The sequence below is a fragment of the Xiphophorus maculatus genome, chromosome 19 (assembly GCF_002775205.1).
Source record: "Xiphophorus maculatus strain JP 163 A chromosome 19, X_maculatus-5.0-male, whole genome shotgun sequence".
Taxonomy (NCBI): Eukaryota; Metazoa; Chordata; class Actinopteri; order Cyprinodontiformes; family Poeciliidae; genus Xiphophorus; species Xiphophorus maculatus.
In genome coordinates, this window is record NC_036461.1 from 11,696,628 (window position 1) to 11,724,575 (window position 27,948).

The 27,948-nt window shown below is 37.1% G+C and overlaps 2 protein-coding genes across 3 annotated transcripts; both read right to left on the bottom strand.

The window, feature by feature from the left end:
* Positions 1-517: 517 nt before the first annotated feature.
* On the bottom strand, positions 518-5,058 carry LOC102229399 (cell cycle control protein 50A-like). 2 transcript variants are annotated; one of them, XM_023353344.1, is made up of 8 exons: positions 4,990-5,044; positions 4,567-4,880; positions 3,669-3,788; positions 3,146-3,253; positions 2,973-3,066; positions 2,689-2,835; positions 2,388-2,597; positions 518-1,573 (listed from the first exon to the last, which is right to left on the bottom strand). In XM_023353344.1, the coding sequence occupies exons 2-8, from the start codon at positions 4,813-4,815 to the stop codon at positions 1,380-1,382; spliced, it is 1,122 nt and encodes a 373-aa protein (XP_023209112.1). In that variant the 5' UTR covers positions 4,816-4,880; positions 4,990-5,044; the 3' UTR covers positions 518-1,379. The 2 variants fall into 2 exon arrangements, with proteins under 2 accessions (XP_023209112.1, XP_005799211.1); XM_005799154.2 differs by having other exon boundaries at positions 4,567-5,058.
* A 784-nt stretch (positions 5,059-5,842) lies between these two features.
* Positions 5,843-27,887, bottom strand: filip1 (filamin A interacting protein 1). The gene is made up of 6 exons (XM_005799194.2): positions 27,741-27,887; positions 16,456-16,742; positions 15,947-16,120; positions 15,577-15,755; positions 6,697-9,502; positions 5,843-6,517 (listed from the first exon to the last, which is right to left on the bottom strand). Exons 2-6 carry the CDS (start codon positions 16,735-16,737, stop codon positions 6,311-6,313), a joined length of 3,648 nt encoding a protein of 1,215 aa, XP_005799251.1. The 5' UTR covers positions 16,738-16,742; positions 27,741-27,887; the 3' UTR covers positions 5,843-6,310.
* Positions 27,888-27,948: the final 61 nt, after the last annotated feature.

Here is a 27,948-nt window from a genome sequence, read left to right on the forward strand (position 1 = left end):
TTTCTGAAGTAGCTGGTTGTTTGAAATGAAGCATCCAAACACATTGACAGAAAGTTGAGCGGAAAGAAAAATGTGTACATGGACATGTTCTTCAGTAGGCCAAATTTTCTCAGAAACTGCATTTGTAAAGTATATTAGTTGTAGGCTTTTTAAATACCCACATACACAATATACACCAGATATAAAAACTTTATGTTTATCACTCTGTGGAATGGCTATAATTTTGCCTTTTGAGTAAAATTACTGAAGTAAACCTTTTACTGATTTTCTAAAGACAGCTGTGGGCACTCACTGCGGTTCCTTTTTTGTGCCGTCCGCCATAAAATCTGAATAAAACTGGACTTCTGCAATGAAAACATACAAGAAATATGATTAGTGTCAAAGCTCAACATCCAGATAACTTTGGAGAATCCGAAGCACTACTATTACAGCAGTATTAATCTGTACTGTAATTCAATTTCAAATGTTTTATGACAAAAAATAAAAAAGCACTTAAAAACGACCAATGACATCCAGATACTGACAGAGTTGTTTATTTGGACCCTTCAAACCTTATAAAACCCAAGATTTTCAAATTTAAATGTACATTTTCTGTATCAACAGTTCTAAAGCAACATTGTAACAGAACATTTAATGAAACAAGGGACACACTAACAAATGTGACACTTGTAAAGTGCATAGCATTTGGTCAACATTAAAGGGGTTTTTTTACACAATTTTAACCCTAGGCTAAAATTATAAATTATTGTGGCATAATTAACCAGAAACATGGTCCAACATTCTAGGAATTAGGAATACTGGCTATATTGGGAAATTTCAATGTTCCATTCAATAAGCATTTTACAGTTAAAGAACATCGGGCACAAAGAGCATAAATGTATTTAGATCAATTAGAGTGGAGAGTATGCCAGGAATATGCTACCTGTTTTCCAGAGATTAAATACTTTATTTGACTTCAATGTTTACCATAACTTACAGCACACAGGCAACAAATATCTGATTCTGAAGTAAAGATCATCTTAAAAACCAGAAGTAAAATGTTACATTCATCAGCAGGACTGGTTTTAATATAGAATATAAGCCAAAACCTTAAAGAATACATACATTCTTGAAATAAACTATTTGCATAATAACCACAAAGGTAAAACAAGAACTTTGACGTAGAGATAAATAACAGAACAATGACCAGCTTGAAGCTATTTACACAAAAAACACACAGATGAGGAAGAGGTGAACAGAGCTAAGATATGATGCTTCAGACATGCCTGCCATTGTGCAAACACACCAGACACTCACAGTGTATCCGAACTAAAACAACCAAGCAGTCCAGAATAGACCCTACAGGAACTTCGGTGCATGCAGACCAACACAGGAGGTATTTAGTTAGGAATATCTGCACTGTTGCTGCGGGTGTCGTATTTATGGTGGATAATAAGCAAAACGACACCCAGGAAGAAGCAGATGGAGCCCACAGTGATGTAGGCGATGCCCAGGAAGGGGTTCTTCCCTCCCATCCAGGAAATGGTGCTTAGGATCATTCGCTTCCGGCCATCAAAGCTGCGAACGGGGTAATCTGGTTACATAAGGTTAAGGTAAAGAGACAGAAAACTCCCAGCTGCCAAAAGTAAAAAAAAGAAAATAAATGTAGCAACAATAGAGTTCATCCAAATCTATTTGTTTATATTTAGTTATTTTTAACTTTTTTCTTTAGTAGCAAGAGCTTCAGCCATGTTGTGAAAGAGAAACAGTTGCAGTTTAATCAGTGGTTGTTAATATTCTCTCTTAGAAAAGCCTGCAAACTACTGATATCAGTTTGTTTTCAATTATTCTTTTAATTTAAAACCTCATCTTAGAGCAGATGAATAAACACCGACTACAAAACCTAATTAGTATTGAAGATTTGTGTACTTATGGATACAGGTAGAGACCAATAAAATATCAGAAAGTTCCTTTCAAGACGGCATAGTGCTGCTACAGCTTCAAATCCTAGACTGGGGATTTGAATGAAGTTTGCATGTCATGGAAGGACATCCAGGTACTCGGGCCTACTCTCACTGTCCAAAACAATTAAATGTTACTTATAATAGAGATGTTATAAAGATTCTCTATATGCTGTAGATATTTATTTTACATTTCAATGGGTTATTTCTGTTAGGTTAGGTGGTTGCTGCCTTTAACTGATGAAAGCCCTAAGTTCAGTTTCTCAGAAATTGGAATATCACATGTAATCAGTCTTAATTCTGTATAATTCTGTCTGTATTACCCATTCCCCTACTGAAATATTCTGTTTGACTATATTTAGTTAAATAGCTAAACTTGACAAAATGCTTACAGACTTTTTATAAATAAATGATTTATCTTAGCCTTGGCTGGACAGTAAAGGATACTGTAAGTGACATTCAAGAAGTATCTGCCACTGGGTAGAGTCGGAGCTGAGTCCGGCTTTTTTTGGATGATGCGATAGAGCTTCCGAAAAGTGGGCAGAGCAGCTGTGCGCATCCACACGATGAAGTCTTCATTGATGAAGCCGTTGTTTTCAGGATCTAACGGGTCCAACTCGTACACTGGCTTCATCCAGTTCACTGGCTTAGCTGTGCCTGAGAGACAATCCCAATACCCCATTGTCAATAGTAGTTTAGTAAATACAAGTGTTAAAAAACATATTGCAAAGTGGTTTCTAAAGCGTACCTTTGAAACGTTCAGTGAAGTTATCTTTTTCATTTCCAGGATTCCTGAACTTCACATGCTTATCTGTGTACCAAGCAATGCCTTTCTTTACCAGATTAACTTTTGTCATGTTGCCGTCGGGGTGGTTGTAATACAGCTCCAGGGTGTCTGAGAAGGGAAAAACTCATTTATTATTCCATCTGAAAAGGATGCATGGCAAATGAGCTTAACTTTTGAAAACTAAATTCTCAGACTGTTGTTCTGTGCACAGCTTTCATACAAAGTTTAAATGTGCCAGGGCTCACCATTGAAAAGGCTGTTTGCTATGGCTCCACATGGAGCTATGGGCAGTTTTGTCTCTGGGTTTGTACGGTATGGCTCACATTCCTTACTGGGGTTCTGGAAAAACCAAAAACACTTTTCAGCAGAATGAAAATAGCTGATATGTAAGATATGTAAGAAAAAAGAAGAATCCCACCGTTAAAGAGGATTGGACTCCATTTAGCTGGCTGTCATCTCTGGACTTCACATAGCGTCTGTGGTTCTGGTAGAAGTTGGACAGACCATAGTACATGTAGACATTGCTCTGTTGAGAGGGGAGAAATTATTTATCTGGGCCTACCTGTCACTTCTGCCAGTCCCGCTGTTTAGATTAGGTTTCATCCAACTTCAATTTTAACAAAGAAAATAGCCAAGAGGAGACAAATGGCAAATTTGTTTTACCCAGGAATAAACATAAAATCCTGTAGACTTGCTGAATAATCAATAAACGGCCCTCAAAAGCAGGACTGCATAATTAATAAGCACATAAATCAATATGAAAGCAGCTTTTAAGCAGACCTTGGATGTTCTATTTTTGGACTCTAATTTGACTCTAATGGATAATCGTTTTTTTTTTTTTTCTTTTTATTGCAGAAACAGCATTTGTAGTATTGAATGGAAAGGATTGAATTATTCATTGTGTCTATATTAGTCTGAACTGATGCAGGAAATTAGCTCACCTCGAATGGCTGCACCAGCGTGAAGTTCACAGTGCAGACGCATGATGTTGTGCTGTTCCAGGTGAAGCTATTGGCGCAGTCGTAGCAAGGAGTGTTAGGCTCCACGCCAGTGTAATCAATCTAAAATTATGAGCGGACACACAGATGGGGAGAATTAAGTTAGATAAAATGAGAGCCAGAAATTATTTCCTTCAAGTAAAAAAAAAGACCAGCAGACTAAAGTAGTATCAGAGATTAACCCCAATCATGATACTTGGATTCTTCCCATCCAAGTATCATGATGGGGAGAATTAATGAATGTACTGGGTTTAATGTAAAAACACTCACGTCTGTGCAATAATCACCACATTTTCATAAGGCTTAATAGAATAGAAAAGTGGATTTTTTTTTAAATCTTTTTTTTCTACAAATTACTTCTCTTTTTTGAGCAGTTGTTTTTATAAAGTCAGTTTTAATTACCTGAAAGGAACCCTAACCTCTTATATGCTTTTGAAATTACTGCATACACAGCTCATAAAAAATGATGGATTCCAATTCCACACTTTAATACGACGAACCCTATAATACTTTCAACTTGATAACTCAGTGGAGCTTTTTAAAGACACTACGAGCCTTAGCTTTCCTGACAAGTATTATTTTGAGACATTACCTCCAGAGAGAGAACCTACACTATAACACTTTAACGTAGTTTGGTGTCTAGTAAACACAACTCAATGCACTTGTTTGACGTAAATTGCAACATTGTTCTCCATGTTTACTTAATAATAGATTACCATTAAATTCAGGTAGTTTCACAATTTACCAGAAAGAGAAAGAAAAAAGTTAAAACAAAGTCAGGGCAGTAGCTTTGAAATAAGACAAGACTCAAACGATTGGTGGACATGAACTGTAACTGTACCTCGTACTCTTTTATGTTGTTTGAAGTCACATACAGGCCGATACCGATGGGGATGAACAAGAGTCCGATAACGAAGAAAGCAGGCAGCACAGTACCCGCAGTCAATATGGGCTGCCAAGCTGGAAGTCTCTGCTGTTTGAACGCTGTATTGTCCGGTTTTTTATTTTTCGCAGCCCCCGTACCGCCGTGAGTTGAAGATCCCGAGTGGTGTCCGTCCTCTTCCTTAGCGTTGTAGCTAGACGCCATCATTGTTGCGGTCCGCGTCAAGCTAAACTAATCCGTAACAGTTGACAACCGGGCGGTACTCGGTAATCCTGAACGGCAAACAGGGCGAAGTGTTAGGGAATCTGAATCAGCGTTCAGATGAATGAAATTTACCCACAATCTGATCCAGCTATTGACTCATAATGGCGTTTGTTTCACCTGTTTTGGGAAACTGCACCAAGAGGAAGAAGCCGGAAGCTCCCAGGCCAATGAAATGACAGAACATACGAGTGACGTTATCGCAGAAGAACCCTCCCCCCGTACCCGCTGTTTAACCATTAGCCGGTGAAAGACCCAGCGAGCAGTTTGAAGAGCGGGGAAATATGAGTATTCTTTTGTTTTTTTTGTTTTGTTTTTTATCTGCAAGGGGTTCCTGAAAACTGAAATTAATAACGATTCTTAATAATGATCTAAGAATGATCTCGATATCAAAAAAACGTGATGAAGAGCCGTAACGTACGTGAAGTCACTTGGTGTAGCTCGCAACTTATTTTCAGCAGTTTGCTAGACTTCATTGCAGGTCCAAATTTTGGGCTGCCCGCACCGCGATCATTGCTTCACAAAGGTGGAAATGATGCTGAGCCACAGTTTATTGCGTTGATGTTTTTTAAATTGCCAACTATATGAAGGATTCTACTTGACAAATCGATAAATAACCTCGGAAGTGTGGACATCCTATCTTTCATTATATATATATATATATATATACGTATATACAATATTACATGTATATATATATATATATTTATATATATATAGATATATAGATATATATATATATATATATATATATATATATATATATATATATATATATATATATATATATATATATATTATATATATGTTTATATATATATATATATATATATATATATATATATATATATATATATATATATATATATATATATATATATATATATATATATATATATAATATTTTTTATATTTTTTTTATTAGACTGTTGTCACAAGCGATTTGAAGAACACAGCTGCCATTGCCATTTTTTATTTAAAATATGTCTGTGATTATAATTGTAATAATAATAGTGATGATAATATTACACTGTTCTCTTGCTTAATATTTATTAAAAATGCTTTTGTAAAAATATCTTTACAGCAAGAAAATTATGAACCCAAAAATACAAGCCAAAACACTTAAAAACTTAATTTATCAAAAACAATGTATAGTTTCTATAATGTGATCTTACAAAACATATATTAAAAAAAAAACATTTGTGACAACCAGTAAAAGCAAAAGAACTTAGTTACATAGCAATCACAGATATACCATTTCTTTTCATATAAAATCTTTCACATCTAAAAGACAGTAATTGATGAGAGATAAGTAAAAAAAACAGTTAAAATATAAAACTATACTTTTTGCTCCGTTTTGCAGTTTTTGCAGCTGTTTCTTGTTGGAAAATTAAGGATTTTTATCTGCGTGACTTATCACCAGACCCTTCAATTTGTATTTTCACAATTTCCCTCCATTGTGTGATGTATTGCTATTCACAGCAGATTTTTTGACCTCAACCCTCATGGACTGACTTTCTGTCCGAGTCTCAACTTTCATTCCACTTGAGATTCCTGTGGATCCTAATGCAGTTTTTCCTGTCTTGAGGCTCTTGGACATTGGTATACGGGTAAGTCCTGTGCGAGGTGACTGGACATCATGGCCAATCTGTTTTGCAAAGGGTAGAAATGATCAGGTAATAAAGTGTAAACAAAGACAAAAAATATTCAAGCGCAAGAGAATTTTTTTTTTTAAACAACCATAAAATAAACAAAGGCACAACATTTAAAGCATGAAAAAATGTAGCTACTAAATGCTAAAAACATCTATATTAAACTAAAACGTACCGTGCTTTGGATGGATCTTGAAGTCGTGGATGTCACATTGGATATTGTAATGCTGCTTGTCACTTTACTCTGCACATTCCTGGTAGCAGTTGTGGTGATCTGGCGAGGTGAACGCAAAACTGTCCCCGTTGACAGGGTCAGTTCTTTGCTTTCTGCTACACTAGCTACTGGTCTGACTACCATCTTTGGGGAGATACTGTTACCTAGATGAATATGAATCTTGTTTTCATCTGTAGAGGTGATGATGTTTGCATTGTTGTGGCCCTTTCTGATAGGAATTGGGACCATCTGCTTCTCAGGGGTAACCTTGAACACAGCCCGGCCCATGGTCATCTCCTGGGGCTCTGGGGAGGCAGATGTATCAGGCACTACAGCGGTGCTCACTGTCATAACCGAAACTGGGGAAAGGGGCCTTACTGAGGTAGAAGAAGAGTTCCGGATAGTTTCTGGAGATTTGGCCCTAGATATGGTTGTGATTGTGACTGGGGACTTGGCTCTTGCAGGGCCTTGAGATCCAGTAGGAGTCTTTCTCCGGGTGGTTGGCACAGAGTAGGTGGGAATGATAGTAATTCTGGATTTTGGTTGAGATGGGTTAGGGCTAAGGGGAGCTGCATTTGGAAAAATTTGATCAGTGGTTGGACTGCTGATTTCCAGTGTGGCCGTGTTGTTGTGGTGATCAGGTGTTACCCGGATGTGTAAAGGTTGCCCTTGGTTTTGAGGCATGGTCAATTTAGAAGAAACTGATTCCCCATTGATAATGAGAGGCTTTTCCATGTTGGGCTCTTGAGGAGTGTTGTCCTTTTTCCTCATCCAAGGAATCCAGGATTTTTTAATACTAAAATCACCACTAGATGAAGAGCATCGCTCAACTGCATTACCTTTTTCAGGCTTCTTCAGACATTTCTGTCGGATGTTATTCATGATGTGATTCTCTTCTTGAACAGACTTCCTGATAAACACAGCTGGTGTATCTTCCTCTCCTGATTCAGTAGGTGATGGCTCTGTCTGCACTGCAGTGGATGTGATAGCCACATCCACTATTCTCCTTCCATTTAAGCTGGGTCGAAGTGCCCGGCTTTGGCGCTTAGTTAACTCTAGTTCTTTGGTGAGATGAAAAACCTCCATGCCCATGTTCTTGACCTTCTCTTCCTCTTCTAAGAATCTTTGTTGTAATACAGAGAAGTCCACTTGAAGCTGAGATAGCTGGTCTTCTTTGTGCATCAGTTCATGGATCTTCTCCTTGAGAGCTATCACATCAGCTTGTAGTTCTCTAGTTTTGACCTCCTCTCTTTTGCATCTCTGTCGAAGGTCTTCTTCTCTGCTTTCTTCTTCCCCTTTTTCAATAGCTTTGTTTCGTGCAATCTGATTCTTCATTTCTTCCACTTGCTGGTAAAGATCATTTGCTTTTTCCTGTTCAGTCTTGAACCTCTTCTCTAAAATATCATACTGGTCCTCTGTCTTAATCAAGTCTCCCTCGACTACTTCCAGTTGTTTCAGACGGTTTTTTAAACTTTCTATTTCAAATGTTAACTCTTTAACTTTGCTGTTCTCTTTCCCTTCAGGATCAGTGATTTTTCCTAGATCACACATAACTGAATTCCTCGCAGATAGCTTTTCTTCTTGTTCAAGCATGTCTAGCCTCCTTTTCATTTGGGTTATCTTGAAAGTAAGATCCTCAGTTTGATCAGTTTGACAAGCTAGCTTAGTACTGAGCTCCCCTTTCTCTTTGGTTAAAGTTTCAACTTTGGATTCCATCTCAGATTTTAATTTTAGAAACCTTTTGCTCTCTTCTATCAGTTTTTCGGTCACCTCCATCACCCGACCCTGCTCAAGTTTAACAACCTTGCTCAAATCCTCTCTTTTCTTTTCCTCTGACTTTACTTTTTCCACCAGTGTCTTTCGTTCATCCATTAGTGCAGCTGTCAGGGACTTAAGCTTTCGCAGGTCATCCTTAAGTGTTAGCTCACACTTTTCCAATTTGAGTTCTGATGACTCAAGCTCCTTCATTCGAATTTTGAGAGCTACAACCTCATCTGAAAGCTCTTTGGTCAGGTCTTTCTCTCTTTCTAAAGCAGTTTGTATCTGTGCACACTCAGCTTTGCTAACACTGAATGCTTCCTCCAGTTTTTCCAAATCCATCATTCTGTTTTGAAGCCTCTCTACTTCCAGCCTTAGGTCTTTGCTCTTACTATTCTCCTCTTCTAGTCTCTTTCTTAGCTCTTTACATTGATTCTCTGTCTTTGTTATCTCTTCATCCTTTCCTTCCATCTCATGCACTCTCTTTCGCAGGTTTTCCAACTCAACAATCAAGTTAGAGCTGCCATACTCCCCTTTGCTGATGCTCTCCCTTAACTCTTGCATTTCCTCATCAGATTTTCTCAAGGTCTTGTTGCTTTCTTCTAGCTCCTCCACTTTGTGTGTAAGCTCCAAAACTTTGACATTAAGCTGACGATTGTGGAGCTCCTGACTGGACAGCTTGGCACTCATCTCTTCATGTTGTTGGGTGATCCTACAAGATTTCTCCTTTAGCTCAGCCTCTAGGCTTTGCACTCTATGACCATCCTCCTGAGCACGCTCTTTGGCTTCATTAAGTGCATGGTCCCGCTGCTGGAGCTCCAGGCTGATCTCTAGAACCCGCTGGCTCTGTTGGTCCATTTGCTCAAGGTGCTGTTGCCGTTCAGTGACCAACATCAATGCAAAGGACTTTAGCTTCACCAGCTCCTCTCGCACTTTGGCCAGACGCTTGGAGTGCTCCTTCTCCTTCCTTGCTTGATAGGCTTTTTCGTTTTCAAGCAACCTCTTCAGTCTAAGAGAGAAAAAAACAATGATTTTGATGTTTTAATAACTTTTAATTTTAAGTATATACAAATGTAATTTTTAAGTTGTCATCTGTGACTATAACATGTTTCATTATGTCTGGATAGAACTTTTTATTTGTAATGCAGCATACACCCTGGGAATGTCTAATCAGCTACCACTCAAATTAAGTGAATCTACCATTAAGACAAATTATTTCTAAAGATACAATTTCAACATGAAAACTTACAGTTTGAGAATAAAGAACATAGTGAAATGTAAAAATCTGCTCTATTGCCCCCATTCCTTAGTGCTGCTTACCTCCTGCTGATAGGATATACACTCTGAACACAAACTGTGAGTGTAAGTTCTGCTAACAGCCCCCTCACCACGCTGTGGTCTTTTCTCTCAGCTTCTTTCTATGCTGCTCATGCCCAGCTTTCATACCGGGCACACTCCAACAAAATGCATGCAAAGCAGTTGCGTCTCCACTTCCAGGGAGACTCTAATACATTATTCAAAGTGAACAGTTTTTGCATTGCAAAATGAACCAAATTAGAACAGCCTAATTTGGTTCATAACACAACAAGGAAGACAAGGTATCTTTAGCAAACACTGAAAGTTCAACTTAACTTGTGCCAGCACTTCAGTGCCAAGTCAGAACTTACCAACTAAAGATGATCTGCAAGCAAAAAAAATAAGATTGTTTGCCACCATCGTTATCACAGTGCTGAAAAAATGCTGAAGCCACCATTTCCTGCTGATTTTGTTACTGTGACATTCCAATAATGTTCTCAGCAGTATAAAAAGAAAAAAAAACTACAGCTAAGCTCCTCTGTAGAACCTGTAGTGAGGGGTGTAACCACATCTATAGATAGTGAAGTGTGTGACAGTGTGTGCTGCTCTGCAACGAACAAAGTACAGGGGGTGGATCTACTGTTTGCTTCATAGGAAGTGTTCAACAGAACTCCCCTCAGTTTTGCATGTTTTCCAAAAATTTTGCCACTATGAGGCCAATTCAAAAAGGTGCACCATTAAACAGAGTAAAAACATCAGCATTTTGTCCATGTTTGGCGAAATCAAGTTGTATCTCAGTGTAGAAAAATGTTAGGAGATCTTTTGCCAGAGTAGCACAGGCGGAAGAAGAGAATGTGTGCACTAGCTTTACTTCAGGGGAAAATTCAATAGCTTTCCCTGCAATGTTTTCCTCATATGTGATGAGGAAACCAGATAAGCTGAATGATTCCCTTGAGGTGAGGAACATCTAGAAAAGTACAACCAATCACCTTAGGTAACACAATGCTTAGACTGTTGCCAGGCAGATTTATTTCTGGTTGTAGTATTCAGCAGAGTTGCATCTTTGTGAATAAATGCAACTCAAAACTAAACTAAACTTTTAAGTGCATTTATATCCTTAATCACCTGTAGTGCTTTTGTTCATACCCCTTAAACATGTCAACATTTTGTCACATTATGACCACAAACATCAATAAATCTAACTGGGATTTTATTTAATAGACCTACTTAAATGGTGCATAATTGCAAAGAGAAAAGAAAATGAGACAAGGTTTTCAGAAATGGTTCACAAATAAAAATTCAATGAGTGCTGTGTATAAGCACACAGCCCCCTTAATACTGATTTATAAATCAGCATTTAATTTCTGTATAAGAATGGCTATTGGCCTCTGATGGTTGTTAGAGAAAATTGGTGGGGAAAAAAGCACTGTGAAAACCAAGGAACACAGTAGACAGGTCAGGGAGAAAATTGTTGAGAAGTTAAATCATGATTAGATTATAAAACAATATCCCAAGCTTTGAACATTTCAACGAGTAATGTTCAATTCATCATTTGAAAAAAATGGAAGGAGTACAGCACACCTACCACCATGTGACTGTCCACCTAATCTAATAAGTTGAGTAAGGAGATCAAAACTCAGAAAAGCAGTCAAGAGGTCTAAGGTAACTTTGGAGGAGCTACAGAAATCCACAGTTCAGGTGGCATCATCTGTTATTGGGCTTAACTATCAGCTCTGCCCTCCAGCAATCTGTGTCTTATGTGAAAGTACCATGAATAGAATCATTATTGAGAAAAAGCCTTAACATATTCAGTTCACCACAAGCCATTTAGCAAAAATGTGGTGGAAAAACTAACACTGCACATCACCCTGAACACAGCATTTCCACAGCAGAACGTGGTGGTGGCAGTGTCAGGGTATGGGAATTGCTTTTTTTTTCATCAGGGATAGGAAAGCTAAATATAGGGCAATCCTGGAAGACAAATTGAAAGTCTGGAAAAAGAGATGGACGTTCCACTTCCATCAGGGAAACATTAATCAGACAGCCACTACTACAATGGAATGGTTTAGCTCAAAGTATATTTATGTGTTAGAATGACCTAGTCAAAGTCCGGAAATAAATCCACCTGAAATTTTCATTTGACATTCAGTCAAATTGAGCCTGAGGTATTTTGCAAAGAAGAATGGATAAATATTTTAGTCTCTATAAAAAGTAAAGCTGGAAATGCCTTATATTTGTAAAGAGAGCAAAAATAAGTTATTACAAATTAACAATAATTCTTTTTTAATTTTAGATTTTAAAAGCCATTTATCCTTTTCTTTCCACTTGCACTTTATCACTAGGCAAAATAAGTTGTAGCTTTTGTTGCCAGTTAGGATTACCAACCCTGGCTAATGCGCCAGTTGCCATGTAGATTTGTGCTGCTCATAAAATTCATACTTACACGGTGAGATGGGTGAGATGGGTTTTAAATTTAAGGAATCGCCAGTCTAAACTTACTGTCCTGGAAGAGGCTGAAGCAATGATGTCAGTGCTATCTGAGACTAATGGTCAGGTCATTAAAAGAACTGTGGTTTACTGTTGCTATGAAAGAATTACCTGCTATGGAATATTAAAACACTAAGAAGGGAAAGTATACATTCATAAACCTTGTTTAAGCAATAAGCAATTTTATTTGAATACTTTTAAAATATTTTTGGGGGCTACATAGTTATTGTCAAATAATGATTTCAATATCTTAGACAACTGTGTGCGTGACACAAACGGCAAACACAGGTGTGATCCACATCCTGGCATGCATTGAAAAACATTCTTTTAAATCACAAAACAACATTTCATCTCACGTTCCCTGGGGAATTTATTCAGAGGAACTGCTTGCTTCTCTCTTAGCCCCCCCCCCCAAAATTTTAATATTTATAATGACTTGTCCAAAAGAAAAACTTTGGATGTGAGGAATAGTGTACTATAATAAAGCGGAAGTTGTGCAATTTTTTGTTTAAGGATTAAGGAGGTTAGGAAAATTTTTATTTCATTTGCGTGAGTCTGAAACTCCTTTCAGCTGTAGCTGTCTCTTCTGTCAACCCACATACATTCCATCTTAGAGATGTTCACATCCTGACACATAAATTGCTCTGTTGTCTGAAAAGGCATTAATGGCTGACGGCTACCACTCAGAAACAGCTCCCTCTATGCCCAATCACTTCATTCCTCCAGATGCTTGGCACAAAACCACTAACCTTCTTTCTTCACTTTCAGATGTCTGGTGAGGAATATGTTGACAAGTGTGAGACCGTGATGTTCTCTTGAGAGCAAAATGTCAAAACAGAAATTAATGATTGAAACATGTTCTTGTCTCAAACCTACTGAATCTGTTTTTCAAGCCCATCTTTTGACATAGACTCAATTAAGTACAACATTGAGTTTTTGGACTGCACTTTGGAATTTTTTCTCAAAACCGAACTGAAAAGAATTTTCCACATTTTGACTTTGACTTTGGAGCTTTTGTGATGCTTAAGATACGGAGAACTTAAATAGGGCATATCTGGATGGACAATTCTGATATTTCACATAAAAACATAAACTAAAAACATAAGATGACCAATTAGTCATTATTTATTAAAAACTGAAAGATTTAATTATAATCCTTAAACAATTAAAATTATTATGAATTGATATATAATTTTACGGGATTAATTTATCTGTTATTGTGGAATTTTTGACCTGCCTCATTGAAACTATCGTTAATTATAGAAAACAGCTATAGTCAAGTTAATACAACAAGCAAAGGAACAGTAGATGAGACTGTAACTCGGGACTAATCCATTCTATTTCTACAGCCTCTTCACTTTGAGAATAACAGAAACCAACCTCTGCAAGAATGAGACCATTTTATCCACAGATTGGTTTGATACTTGAACAACATTATAAAAACACATCAGTCAGCCATTTTGGAGTATTGCATTTAACAATTGTTGTATCTACATGACAGGGACGTTTATTGTACAGTCTTGTATTTTACAGTTTTCCCGTATAAATGTCACCCCCTGCTGGCCAACAGTAAGAATTTCAGAAACCTATTCTGGTCTTTGGAAACTATTTTCCTTTAGCAACATTGTAGTCAGCAAAACAGTCTCAACCTTGATAGATTGCAACATTTTTGCTTGCTATTATAATATAACACATTTTATCAGGAACTTGCTGCTGTGTTTAGTTCCCAAAGCCCCACCCATGATGTCAAGGATTATTTTGTAATTTAGCTGCATATAACACTGCTATACCTAAAGATAAAGTTGCTTATCTTTATCTCTAATCATTCTTTCTATTTACTTGTAAAATATGTAGGTTACTTCAGATTTCAATTTGTTCACATTTTACTTAAATTGAAAGAATGTCAGTTAGGCACAGTTTTGTATTCTTTATAAATTACACTTTTCCAGTATCTTTAAATAACTCTAAATTTTGTGGTGGGGAGGGGGGAGGGGGGGTATCACTGGTCCTGCGTTCTCATTCTGCATTTCCAGCTTTCCAATAACTTTTTTTTTCTATGAGTTTTGGCTCCTGATTCATTTCTATCTTTACGTGATAAAGTGTTGACATTATCCACACGTGTGTGCCAAGCATCACAACAAATTTCCTCAATATCATTTATTGCAGGGTTAATTTTGCCTGAAATGGGAACTGCTTAGCTTCAGTCTATATTTTCCCCTTTCTCAAAGAAGAGATTGTCCAAAGTGCTACAAGTGGATTATTTGACTATTATTCTTTCACTTCTCTCATACCTGTTGTACATCTGAATTCTGTCTATAAGCTACTTAGCTGTAGCAATGACTGCATAGCAAAACTTTTATTAACCTCTAAATATAGTTACAATGTCTCCATCTCTCAAAGTGGGAAAGTAGACAATAGTGTCTGATTGAGATTTTAACAAGACAGAGCTTTCATCTTTAAATTGTTTTAATTAGAAGGGCTTTAATTCACAAGAAGACTCTATCAAATAGTTTCTTTGAGCTCAGTGAAACCTTAACATGAATGTTAAGGTTTCATCCTTATTTGGAAGTTGCTTCCTCAGTCAACTCCTCGTCAATTTCGACTCTTTCCAGGAGGCCTGTTCCTGAACTTGGTAAGGATGTCACCTTTTATTAATTCTCTTATCTGTTCATCTCCTCCCTGCATCCACTTTCTCATCTTCTTTGTTAACCTGACCTCCAGTAATCTCATCCTCTCGGAAGCCACACATTTCAGCTTGGCGAAGATATCTTTCACACATTCTCAGATGTTCTGGTCAGTTGAGGTGTATGACCATATCTTGTTATCGCTGCAGTTGTGCCAAACTTATTTTTAGAGTGGAAATGAGACATTGCACTCTCAATTATTCAGAGCTAGGAATACTGTTTTTTTTTTGTTTGTTTGTTTTTTTTAAGAACCTCTGATTTGAAATTCCCTTTAACTTTATCCCTGACCTGATCTGTCTGAGGCCATCACAGGGTGAAGCCTTGAAGAATTCATTTATTTTTGGTTTAGAGACTTTTTTGAGGGGCACAGACAGGAGGGCTGAATGCATATGCATGTCACATTTCTTTAATTTTGTTTTGAAATATGCCAAAACCATGTTTGTGTTCCTTCTACTACACTACTTTGTGATGGTCCATCAGATTAAAATCCTGATAAAATACAAACATTTTTAAAAAATAAATAAATTCAGTGAAGCTTTTCGTTTCGTTTAAACCATCCAATGTCGACCTCAGCTATCTCAGTCATGGTACGCAGTTGTTTCCTCTCTGCCCTCACCTTTCTCTTTCCTGCTCCAGGAGGTTTGTGAAGTCATCGCTCTTATTCATGTAGTCAACATGTTTGTGTTTCTCTATTTCCAGCTCATGGACGGTGCGGCGGTGACACTTTTCAGCCAGCAGCAGTTGACCCAGCATCCGCCGGTTTGTGTCCTTGTGCTTCTCCTGCAGACGTTTCAGCTGAGACATGAACACAAAGCAGGTTATGAGAGAACAGTTATTAGTTTTAAATCAGGAGAAAATTCGTACTGAAATTTATTTAAATTTACTCTTAAATCAAAAGGTTTTGTCAGGTTCTTTATCAGCAGAGTTTTAGAAGAATCCAAAACGCAAAATACAAGTTTAATGAAATATAAAGAAATCATTCCAACCTCAACCATTGGCTTTTGATAGACACTGTGATTATCCGGCTTTGTGCCGGTGATGAAGCTGTCCCTCTGTAGTGCTTTGAGGGCTGAGGCAGGTACGGCACATCCGTACTGTGACTCAAGGGTTTCTGGACTAGTTTGTTGGGATTTTAGCATGAAGATTACATCTTCCCTGGCCTGAAAACAAACAGATACAAACATAATATTATATTTTATTTCAGTCTATGCAATGAAATACATTTAAACACTTGCATTTTTTTCTCAAAATAAATCTGAAACAGAGCATATTTTCAGGAGCGTATCTTTTACCTGTGGTTTCTTTAGGCATTTTAAACTGCCATTTTCAACCACAAGATAGAGCTATTGTGCTAAAATTGCAGTGCAATCACCTAAAATGAATGCATTCAACTACAATGACATTTCCAGGTATGTTGTTTGTTGCCAGCTTTGTAAAGTTCTCAGATTGCGCTCCAGCTCAGATACACAATGAGAAAAACAAAGAGATGTCCTACCTGAACTTCACCCTCCATGATTCCCAGCAGTTTCAGCAGATCCTGTTTAGACAGATCTGTGATGATTCCTGTTTTGTCTCCAGTCTCTGTGGAATCCAACAGCAGCTTCTCTTTATCAGAGATCACTTCAACCTCGTCCTCACCTTCCTTCTGCTGAACTTTGGCCTTCAGGGTCTTCACAGGCAGACCCACGTCCTTTTCTTCATTTATGTCATGATCACCTGGTGGAACACCAAGGACGCCGTCGTTTTGGCTTTCCACCCCATTGCTTTTGGACCTCATCTTCCCTGGATTGAGGATAGAAGAAGAAGAAATTTTGTTGGAAGAACATATTTACCTTATTATTCCCACATATTTATTTGTTTCTGAAACTTTCTTTCCTTTTCATGCTTTTGGTATTTTGTTTTTTAACTTCAGATCATTTCATATAAACACATTACTTTAACGTTTTCACATTTTGTTATGTTTAAACTAAACTTTAATGTTCTCTGTTAATTCTGAAGAAAATTATTTCTATTGCATGATGATGCCTTTACCCTGTTTCACCATGGGAATAATGTGTCAGCCTTCTACCAAATAGTATTTTAGTTTAGGCCAGAAGGTTTTATTTGGGTTTCATTTTATTTTCACAACCATTACCAACATTTCTCGTGGCTTTCTTTCAGTAGTAACTTTCTTCTTACCACACTCAACAAACAAAAAAGTTTGTAGAATGTGAATCTCTGCAGCTTATTCAGAGTTACCTCAGACCTCTTAGCTACTTACCTGGTTAATGCTGCCCTATCAATTTAGATACATGGCCATATCTTGGTAGGTTCAAAGTTGTCCCTTACTCTTTCTGTTTTCAGAAGACGGATTAAACGGATCTCTGTGAGATATTCCAGGTTTAGGATCTTATTTTATAAGCCATCCTTCCACAACCTTCCCTCTGACCTCACCACCGTGTCCTTTGGTGCAGGTCTGTCTCTAATTTGATCACTAAAATTTTCTAACAAACCCAGAAAACCCTTACACAATGACTTCATTTATACTGCAACACAAAATTAGGCTCTCTTTACTAATTAGGACTAATTGGTTGCAATGGATTTTATTTTAGAAGCATCAATGTAAATGGGGATGAATACATATTGTATGCACATGTAATTTGTTTAGAAAATTGTGTATAACAACAGTAAAACTATTATTACATAAACAGAGGAAAATGTATGGTGCCAATAAACTGTTCCTTGAAGTACTGTACATTTTTTAATAAAAGTAGATATAATTCACTACCTACCTTTGAACATTATAACATGCAAAAAGGTCAGTCTGAGTCAGTTGTTCTCATTATTTTATTGCATTGTCACAATTTACAGAGAGCTTTATGACTTTGGCCTCAAGTAACTTCCTCACAAAACTCCCTATTTGCAGCCTGGTTGACCTACTTTTAACCTAATGACAAACACACATATTACTTAGATGCAACCATGATGTAAATATCAGATAGAATCTTTGTTCTATCTCTGGCATAAAGATTTGTTTGTGTGTTGTTGGTGTCCAGTCAGTGTGTAACTGTTTTCTTTATGCATCAAATCAGCTCACAAGATTTGTGTTTCTCGTGTTGAGTGTTTTTAATCTGGAAGTGATTCTGTGATGCTCATGAGTCCTATTTGCTGACAGGAAAACATTTTGTCTGAATCTTGAGAGTAAATCAAGTAACAAGAAGGTCTAAATAAATTTACCTAGTCTCTTGTCTCAGTTCTCAGCCTGTTGGGGTTTTGCTACAGTTGAAACCAGACACTTACCTACACTATTTCCACCTCAGTGTGCCTCTTGTCCACCTCAGCACCATGGGGAAAAGAGCCTTCTCTTACTCTGCTCCCCAACTCTGGAACGCTTTTCCCCCTGACACCCATAAGACTGACTCTCTTCTGACCTTCGAAGCACAACTCAAAACTCATGTGTTAGAGTTAGCCTTCTCACTCTAATTGTGTAGTTATTTTGTGGTTTTATTTCTCGTAGCCATCTCTTTACTGTTTAATTTGTGTTTTTAATGTTTTAAAGTGTCCTTGGGTGTTTTAAAAGGCGCTGTCAAATAAAATGCATTATTATTGCTATATGGAAAGAAACATGCATTTTTTCATGTTGTCTGACCTGAAATATGCACCAATATGCATATTTTGGACCAAAGCATGCTCATCTCTTGGATACAGAATCTGTTTCCTTCCTGAAGATGACTGGACATTCCCATCTTGTTTGCACCTGCGTATAATAGTTTGTACAGCTGAATGAGGCAACTTGAGGCCACTGAAAATTGCACCCAAGAATGAACCCAATTTATGATTTCTATTGACTTTCCCATGATGTTACACAAGGACGCAGTGTGTTTCAGGTATGCCTTAAATTACATGTCTTTAATTAACTCAGATGTTATCAATAAACCTATCAGAAGCTTCCAAAGATGACATTAAAAGAGTGGAACTGAGTGATATTAGTGTATTTAAACTTTTGACTTTGAACAAAGTTGCAAAAATTGCTACAGAAAATCTCTCTTTCATTGTTCTGGCATTTAACAAATAGAAATAAAATATCTAATCTTAATTTATTTAAAAGGGAAAAGTGTATTCTAATTTCATATCAGAGTGTAGAAAAAATGCTTTTGTGTCTTTTTATTTAGTGTATGTAAACTTCTGGTTTCAACTGTAGATATACCTTTAACATTTTGTCAGTTTTAAAATCTTATTTAAATCTAGTTCAACAGCTGAATTCCTTAGCATCCAAATTTAATGAAATACCACACCTAACCATTGGACGGGCAAGTGACCTTCCACTGCAAAGAGTGTAAAGGAAAACATCCTCAAATACGCACTTAAAGTGTCAGCTCAGAATTTTTGTCATGAAATGTTGTTAAAAGTGGTTAATATTTTACCCGTAATAGATAACCTACGTTATAAATACAGATGACCTGACTTAGTTTTGTATTAGACAACTACTCTATCCAGAAACACTTGCAATGCTATGGTTCTCAGTACAAGTTCACAAAACAAGATAATTGGTGGCTGCTGCCTAACTTTATTTTACGTGCTTATCTGGATTTATATTAAATAAAGACAATGGGAGACTTAGCCACTCAGGTGAGATATTAACTGCTAATAATCATTTACAACAGCTCATTCAGGTGACATATTAACTTCTTATACTTATTTATAACAGCTCACTTCAGGGATCCTCAGCTGCCCCTTTAAGTGAGCATATTTGAATGACAAGAACATGTGCTCACTCTTTAAAAGTAATTTTACATGTGACACCTACTGATTATTGCTAGTCCACCAAAGCATCCTGCCTTTGCTATCAAAATTTCAACAAGCTTATGTAAAGTCAGGAATTTTCCCAAAAGAACATGCATAACATTTAGGCTGACCTCTTCCACTGGTTGAAATGTCAGGCAAATTTTAAAGCATTCTAAAAACTACGAGAATAAACTAAAGAGGAAGTAGACTCCTTACTTACAATCTCAAACAGATTAAAGGGGAGTCTTTCACTACTTTTTAGTAATTCAAGGGAAATGTTTATCTTTCTGTGTGAAAGTGGTCAAGGAAGTTAAGAAAGCAATGAAGTTTAATGATCCTTGGAGTACAACTCTTCTAATTTCACCTGTTTTCAGTTAGCGTAACCCATGCACAAGACTTGAAAGGATGCTTTGCAACATTGCTTGAGTCTTTCACTTCAAACTGTAAAAAAGAGGGAAACGTACACCTTAACTCCTCAATTACTGTCTTTATGTCAGTCCTGGGAGGTTAGTAGGTTCACAGTGGCTTCAAGAAGATTTGCTCATAGCTCGAGATTAATTTCAGTCTCATATTCCTAACTATAACTATTAGTTTCAGCTACAGGCTAGTTTACATTGCTTCTAAGGTTGTAGCACACCAGTTTGTAAAAGGTGTTGGTAGCAGAATTCATGTCATACCAGGGAGTTTGAATCATTCCCAGATAGAGCAGGGTATTAAAATGGTCATGTGTAATCAAATGGGGAAACGTGTGTTGTAATGTCACCCATTTGGGCAAAGTGCCCCAGCACAAGCAGCAAAATTCCTGATGCAGGCTTGGAAACTTTATGGTTTATTTTTAGTTTGTGGAATAAAGCCAGAAATATGCAGAAGAACTACTGTAACAGGCCATCTCACTTTGCAGGGTCACTCGTTCAGCAAAGCAAGCAGGGCAATGAGTTGGTTGTAACTGAGAGCTATAACAGTAAAAGTTAATGTTCAATGCTGTGTACAGTAAAACTTCAAAGAACAAATAAATGGAATGTTCCTTTATCACACAGGCTTTTCTTGCAAGACATTTTTAACACATTTATCGTCCAACAAATCATTGTGATCAATATCCCTCAACTGTCTGATCCATCTTGATTGGTCATTGCATTCAAGAAGCATAGGGATTTCTATGCCTCATGCTGCCTGCATTCCAGTCTGGCATGCCAAACTCCCAGTTGTCTCTGTAGATTATAAAGCAGAGCCTCTAGAGTCCAGTCCAACCCACCAACAACACAAATTCATGGCATCTAAATCATTGCCACAGCTGACTAGCTAGCAACTAATGCAACTTTAGTTTGAAAGAAGTTCCTAAAATCCATCAAAAGACTACGATCAAGACCTGAGTCTAAATTTAAAATGAAACCCAGATCTATAATGAGGTTGGTCCCAAGTTCAGCTGTTACATACAAGTATTTTTATATATGTGCCCCACCAAAGCACGTGCCTAAAATCCAAGGCTTAAAAAAGGAAGGCTTGCTAACAGTTGCTAAAAAAATTTGTTTGCTCCTAATTTTAGTTTACTTTTAAACTTGTTTATGCATAATTTGATAACTACATCACAACTTTATTCTGTGCCAGTTACAGTCGAAACCAGAAGTTTACGTACACTGAGTAAAACGACATACCTTTCTTATTTACTGTCTGAAATTAAATCAGACCAAATTTATCTTGTTTCAGGTCAGTTAAAATAACTATACAGTAATTGCTAGTAAACAGCAAAAGTCAACTGACTTTGAAAGTCAAAAAATTATTCACCACCAAGAAAAGTAGCTGAAAGAATTTAACATTAAGAATAAAAATAATATTTAGTTGATGTTGTTTGGTTGGATCACAACCACAATCATATCAAACAAGGAAAAGAATGAGATTTCCAAGTGAGTGCGTGACAGTGTGGCCCATTTAAGATGTTCTATACCGAGAAAAAGAAAAACACAAAAATCTGCCAACATGTGGGAATTTCAATCAAAATTCTGGCTTAGGATGAGAGAGAAAGCTCCAAGTCAATCCACCTGAAAATCAAGCGCATGCAAGGATGAAGCCTGTTCTTAAAGCTTGGTGGTCATCTGCTTTGCCAAGACTTCCAACAGCCTCATGGGGCCTGGATTTAACTGTGGAAAACTACACATTTTTACTTTACTCAAATTGAACTGTCAAAAGGACTCAAAGGTGAAAACTCAAACCTTTACAGCTTGTCTTGTAACCATGACTTCTATTAATAGCTCACTGCTATAATAACTCAAACTAATGCTGACATGACATGCTGCAGCAAAATGTCAGCTCAGGTGGTGGGTTTCATCTTGTAGTAATTTACTCATGTCACTGATCTGCTTACTAGAGGAAGCTGTAGCTTCAGCAGTTATTATTTCCCTAATGAGTGAAGCAAGACTTAGGTTTGAATTCTAGGCTTTGTTGTTAATAAGTCCCAATTTGTGTTTCTGTTTTGCTCTGGGTTTCCCTCGCAACAGATTTTATGTTATAAGTGCACATTCTAAATGTTAATGTCAAAATTACTTATGTTTGTTGTTTGAAATAGTTGACCAATAGAAGGGTAATAATTATGTATCCAGCTGAAATTTTACTTTAGGGGTTTAAAATGGCTCTGTGCTAAGCTGGCTGTAAATCCCAACAGTGGAGAATAAAAACAGTAAAAATAGCATTTGGTTGCTACATTCAGCATTCAGGTTGGACGCTGCCATTTCTGCTCCAGCTTTGATCAGCATTTTTACTTTGATGCCCATGGGCATCACCAATCTCATTTCTCCAGACTTTATGGTAACAAGCAATGCAATAATCATGCAAGTCTCATGTTTTCTCTTCTGGCTCAGGCTCTGAGAAAGAAAAATGCTGCTACACCGGAAATAATCTTATTACCTGATGATGTTTATTCTCAAAATCAAAATCCTGGTTGTTTACTCCCTCCTCAAGCTAACAGTCCATAAACTATGTTCTGTACTCATCGTTCAGAATTGGGTCATTCATTTTCTAAAATCCAAGATTTTGATTGTTTTAGCACCTTCAGGGAGAAATGTTTCCAACAAAGAAACTGTTTTGGAAGAATTATAAATAGAAACAGCAACGCAGCTTATTGATGAGTCAAACTCATCATGGGGTCACGCATTTGTTCTAAAACTTAGCTACATGTCAGGTCTTAAAGTGTTATTCATGTACAGTGCCAGTCAAAATCACGTTAATATTGAGATGTAATTAAACATTTGAATTACTGTTTCCATGTATAGACCCATAATAAAACATGCTGCTTAAATAAATGAAAAAGTTAGGTGCACAAGTTTAAAGTTAATGCCAAATTCCTCTTTCAGACACAATTTTAAAATTGCTTATGCAGGCTCCGATATGGAATTGTGCCATGCTCTTTCTTTTTTCAGGTGATTAATATGTCTGTGTTGCAATATAGTTATATGAGCTATATTGTCATATAGCTCAATCATCCTCTTTCATTTTCAGAATATATTAAGGGTTGTTGTTGCAGCCTAATAAAGAGTCAAGGTTGAAAGGGTATGAATATTTCACTCATGGAACTGTATTTGGCAGGTGTGATGTTGATAGCAATCCAAATATTTTAGAATTAAACATTAAAAACTAAACAAGTCCAGAATAATACACAGTATTAAAGATACAACATAAACACACCCTGCTATTAGTACCTTGGAATTAAAGAGGACATATAATTTTAGAGTACACAAAAAGATGATGAACATAGTTTCTACAATGATTCCAACCAATTATGAGTTGAAATAATTCAACTTAATTTTGCCTTTAGAGGTCAGAAATTCTCACTTAAAATTAAACCTTTTTTGTTTTGTTCTTTTATTGCTTAACTCACAGTATCTTTGTCTGGAAGGGTTGGAATGACAATTTAACAGTTGGTTAACCACCACCCCACATCTCCAAACCACAGCCAATCAAAGTTTTGAAATTGTCAATTTGTACTGTTTCATGTTTGTACTATTGACTATTTACTGCTTTTTCACAGCATTTCCAAATTGCTGCATTGCTTCCAGCTGGATCAATATAAGATAAAATAGTAAGCAGTGAAGGATTCTCTCATAGGAAAAAAAACAACATTTAGTGCAATAATTATTAGAGACCTATTATTCTTTTCTGAATGATTATGTGTAACATTATTGGGAAATTTGAAACTACCATTAGTTCAGTCAGTCAGTCATGATTGACTCATTTCCTGCCAGCACAACAAAAATGCTTCTGAAAGACTAGATGGGAGAAATATGGAAGCAATTTTCTCCCTTTGGTGGAAGTTTAAGTGATCAAATAAAGTAACATGAAACATGACATGTGTTCTCTGTGTTGTAATGTGCTGATAGAAAGGCAGGAACAGTTTACAGCATACACAAGACATACACAAGCGGCCTCCAGTCATCCCTTGTTTCTTTGTTGTTTTTTGTTTCTAAGGAGACAAAGCCTATTTGTATCCATAATAGGGATCATATTTTCTTTTTTCGGATCTGATGCCCATTTGGGAATTAACTATGATAGATTACAACCCCAATGAAACCAGAATTACACTAAATGTTATTGTCTAAGGATTGTAAAACCATATTTTCACATCACAATGAGTAAATTGTGTATTTTGAAAGCAGGCATGAAGTGTCTCATTGACAGGTAAACTATAAGATAATCCTTGGAAGCAAGAAATAAAAAGGTGTAGAACATCTCAAAAAGCAACACATCATGCACTAACACCAGTCTGTGTAGAAATGGTAGTTTGTAAGGCTTTTAGAGTGCAGTGAAGCACAGTGGGTGCCATTATTCCTAATGGACAAAGCAGTGGGGAACCTAGAAGTGCCAGACTTGCCAAAATCACTCCACAAATCCAGAAGGTCACAAAAAGACCCAGAGCAGCAACTAAAGGACTTTAAGGCCTTTTGTGCCTCAGTTTCCATCAGTGTTCATGATTTAACAACAAGAAAGACACTGAGCTAGAATGTCACCCAAGAAAAGTTCCAACAAGATCCTTGCTGATTAAAAAAAAAAAAAAAACGCTCCTCTTTACATTTGCCAAAACAAACATTGCAAAGATCTTTAAGACCTTTGGAAATACATTCTCTTTACTGGGGAGAAAGAAGTGGAAAAGTATGTGTTCTGTTAAAACAAACACAGCATTTCATAAAAAGAACATCATCCTAATAGTCAGTGGTAGTGAGATGATATGCAGATGGGATGACAGCACCAAGAGTGATATTACCAGTTATTTGGCTTAGGGTGCCATTACCACTTAGAACCAGATTGACTTGGATAATGTTTGTGTTTTAATGAATCATAATTTGAAAACTGCACTTTGTATTTACCTTGGTTTGTGATGTTAACATTACTTTGACAAACTTAACTGTTTAAGTATAACATAAAAAAAGAGAAACAAAACTCTGCAAGGGGGCAGACACTTGCAGAATGATTCTGCAACGCTGAACATGGCATTCAAAACCTTGTGTTTTTCAGGAAGAGCATTACAGATCGCAAACAGTTTAAAAGACTGTCTTTCGAGAAGACATCGATAATAGATCAATTTGGAGAGTCTTAAAGAATTTTTACAACACCAAATGCTTTATTTTACATCACATGGTCTTGGGAAGACCTTGGGTTGCTATGGAGTTCAGGGACTTATTTTTAACCATGGCTAGCATGAGTTATGAGTGCCACTGTTCTGTGAAACCTCCAAATGTGTCCAAACTGTATGTTTGGAATTTAAAGACTAGAGGCTCTTATATGACGAGAGCTGCGCATGTGTCGCCGACAGCTGTTGGTGAGGCCCTTCAGACATATAGGGAGAACCCCCACCACTGACAGCAGCAAGCTCCTCCTCCTATACCTCTGAAGAACACAAACCCTCATAAGAAAGCACAAGCAAATATCTGCATGAGGCAAAAAAAAAAAAAAAAAAACTAAAAACTGAGAGCATGAAAGTGATAAAGTTTGCATGCAAAGAAGATACTAAGTTTCTTACAGTGAGCTGTGGCTTTGAATGGATGGTGCAAAGAAAATGTCACTGCTAAACTATGCCACTTTACAAATAAAAGCCCAGGTGACACACAGGTATTGTAATGCCGTGAGGTAAGCCAGTGATACATTTAGTGCCCCTAAATCAATAGATTCTGGCAAACTTCCAAGCTTTAATCCAGGTTGGTTTCAGTTCAAAGAAAGTTCACATTATTGACTTACAGTAAGACTGATTCATTTTCGACCTGGGCCAGATAAGCGTCCAGTAAACATTCACAAATCTGTCTTTTGAGACAAGCATTTAGCTGATTGAACTTCACAAACTCTGCTCAAATAAAGCTTAGACAAGCACAAAAATGTTAATAAGCAAATATGGCCACACCACCTCTCTCGGTTTTGAGTTATTGCTTGTTATACCACTGAGTGCTCTGCGGCCATGTAAGCTGCAGAGGGTGGGAGCCACCCTTGCAGCCTCCTGTCTTGCTGAACTTGACATTTTCTTTTCGGCTTACTGAGACGAGGTGATGTAACTGCTTGACAAACTGCGACTCCCAGGAGCCATGCATCTCTTCTGAGACGAGGATGACTTCATGCGGATGAAATGGAATTCGTTTTGGCGTCACTACAACCCCCGAAAATATTCAGGATGAAAGATGTCCTCCTTCTGCAGCTTGTCAAGGCCTACAGTGCCTTTTCAAAAGTATTCAGTTCCCTTGATCTTTTCCATATTTTGTGACTTTGCAAGCACAAACCTCAATGTGTTTTAGTTGAACTTCATAGGATGGATCAGCACAAAGGAGTACATAATTGTATGGTGGAAGGAAACTAAAGCATGATTTTCACTGCTTCTTTTCCAAATTAAATGTTTATTTTCACCAATTCTGACCAGCTTCATTGTCCCTGCTTAGGAGAAGCGTCCCTACAGTAAGTTGCTTCCACCACGTTTCATTATTAGTATGATTCTCCCAAATTATCAGTCTTTGCATGCTTGTTCTACATTCTGCTCCCTGGATGCTTGGGAGATTGTTTTAAAGATAACTCTAATACCATATATTTACCCCTGATTTGTACATCTATGGTGTTCCTAAGTTTTTACAATAACATTTATCCACTAATGATCTCCTACAAATGACTGAGGCCTTCACTGAAATTAAATTACACACAGGTGAACTCTGAATGCAATAAGTTGCATTTGCTTTTATTTTGGGGTATCGGAGTAAAGGGAGCTGAATGCAATTGCAGAAACTTTTCAAATTTCTTAACTCAGATTAAATCATGTCTTATTTGTCTTCCATTTCACAAGTAAGCACTACTTTGTTTTGGTTCATCTCAGTTCTAGCAAAAACTGCACTGCAGTTTATTATGTGACAAAATGGCAGTTGTCTAAGCTTCAGTGATGCTGTTTGTCATTCAGTCTGCTTCATGGTCCTGCAGAGGTGTCGGCGGCTGTGTGGGGGCGAGTTGAGGTGCAAAGGTCGCATGCATGTACAAGTGCATATCATTCCCAAACATGATGTAGCATATACTCAACTAAGCACCAGCACTTTCTCTGGCGGAATTATTCGCTTCTCCTCCCACGTGTGAATCAGAAAATTCTTTGCACTAAATGGTCTTATTCATGTAGTCATGTGCAAATCATTCAGAAATGTTTCAGTCATGACTTTCTATGTGTTCTCTTAATACCAACGCAGAAGTTATATTAACAAAACCAGCAGTCACTTGTCTTCTTATGGAGATTATTGCAAATTAATTCAAAATGCTGGAATACATATATTACTTGAATGAATAATTACTACGATGAATTAGTCACGTGGTTTGTGAATAGCTGCTCATTCATTTGTTGTTGAAAAGTTTCTATCACAGCTCAGATTAAGTTTTTTTTAATAAGATTTATTGGCTTTGTAAAACGGACACCAGCCTGCTCTTTAGAATGTCAGATTAATACAGAGTTGCTTTCATTGACTTACTGCAGAAACTCAAAACAATTAGTTTCATAATGAAAATAAGAAGATAGCCTACCTGATATTGTATCCCCTGGTTTGAGTTATCCTTTAAAAAAATGCGCACTTATATCCCTTTTGTCAAGTGTTTTACGTATAGATTCTCCTACAGCTTGTCACCAAGATCCATCACAAGCGCCACGATCCAGTTCTCTCTCTGTTCTTCTTCAGGTCATGAAGGGAATGGCAGAGAGCAATAACAGAGCACTGTAACTTCCCTCTCACCC

What these genes read in the sequence shown, in the direction of transcription:
- LOC102229399 (XM_005799154.2), bottom strand. Translation starts at nt 4,815, where the DNA reads ATGATGGCGTCTAGCTACAACGCTAAGGAAGAGGACGGACACCACTCG. An exon ending in ACAACATAAAAGAGTACGAG is followed by an intron (nt 3,789 to 4,566) that starts GTACAGTTACAG and finishes TCATAATTTTAG; the next exon opens with ATTGATTACACTGGCGTGGA. An exon ending in CTTCTTGAATGTCACTTACA is followed by an intron (nt 1,574 to 2,387) that starts GTATCCTTTACT and finishes TTATGTAACCAG; the next exon opens with ATTACCCCGTTCGCAGCTTT.
- filip1 (XM_005799194.2), bottom strand. Translation starts at nt 16,737, where the DNA reads ATGAGGTCCAAAAGCAATGGGGTGGAAAGCCAAAACGACGGCGTCCTT. An exon ending in ATCAAAAGCCAATGGTTGAG is followed by an intron (nt 15,756 to 15,946) that starts GTTGGAATGATT and finishes TTCATGTCTCAG; the next exon opens with CTGAAACGTCTGCAGGAGAA. An exon ending in CTGGAGCAGGAAAGAGAAAG is followed by an intron (nt 9,503 to 15,576) that starts GTGAGGGCAGAG and finishes TTTCTCTCTTAG; the next exon opens with ACTGAAGAGGTTGCTTGAAA.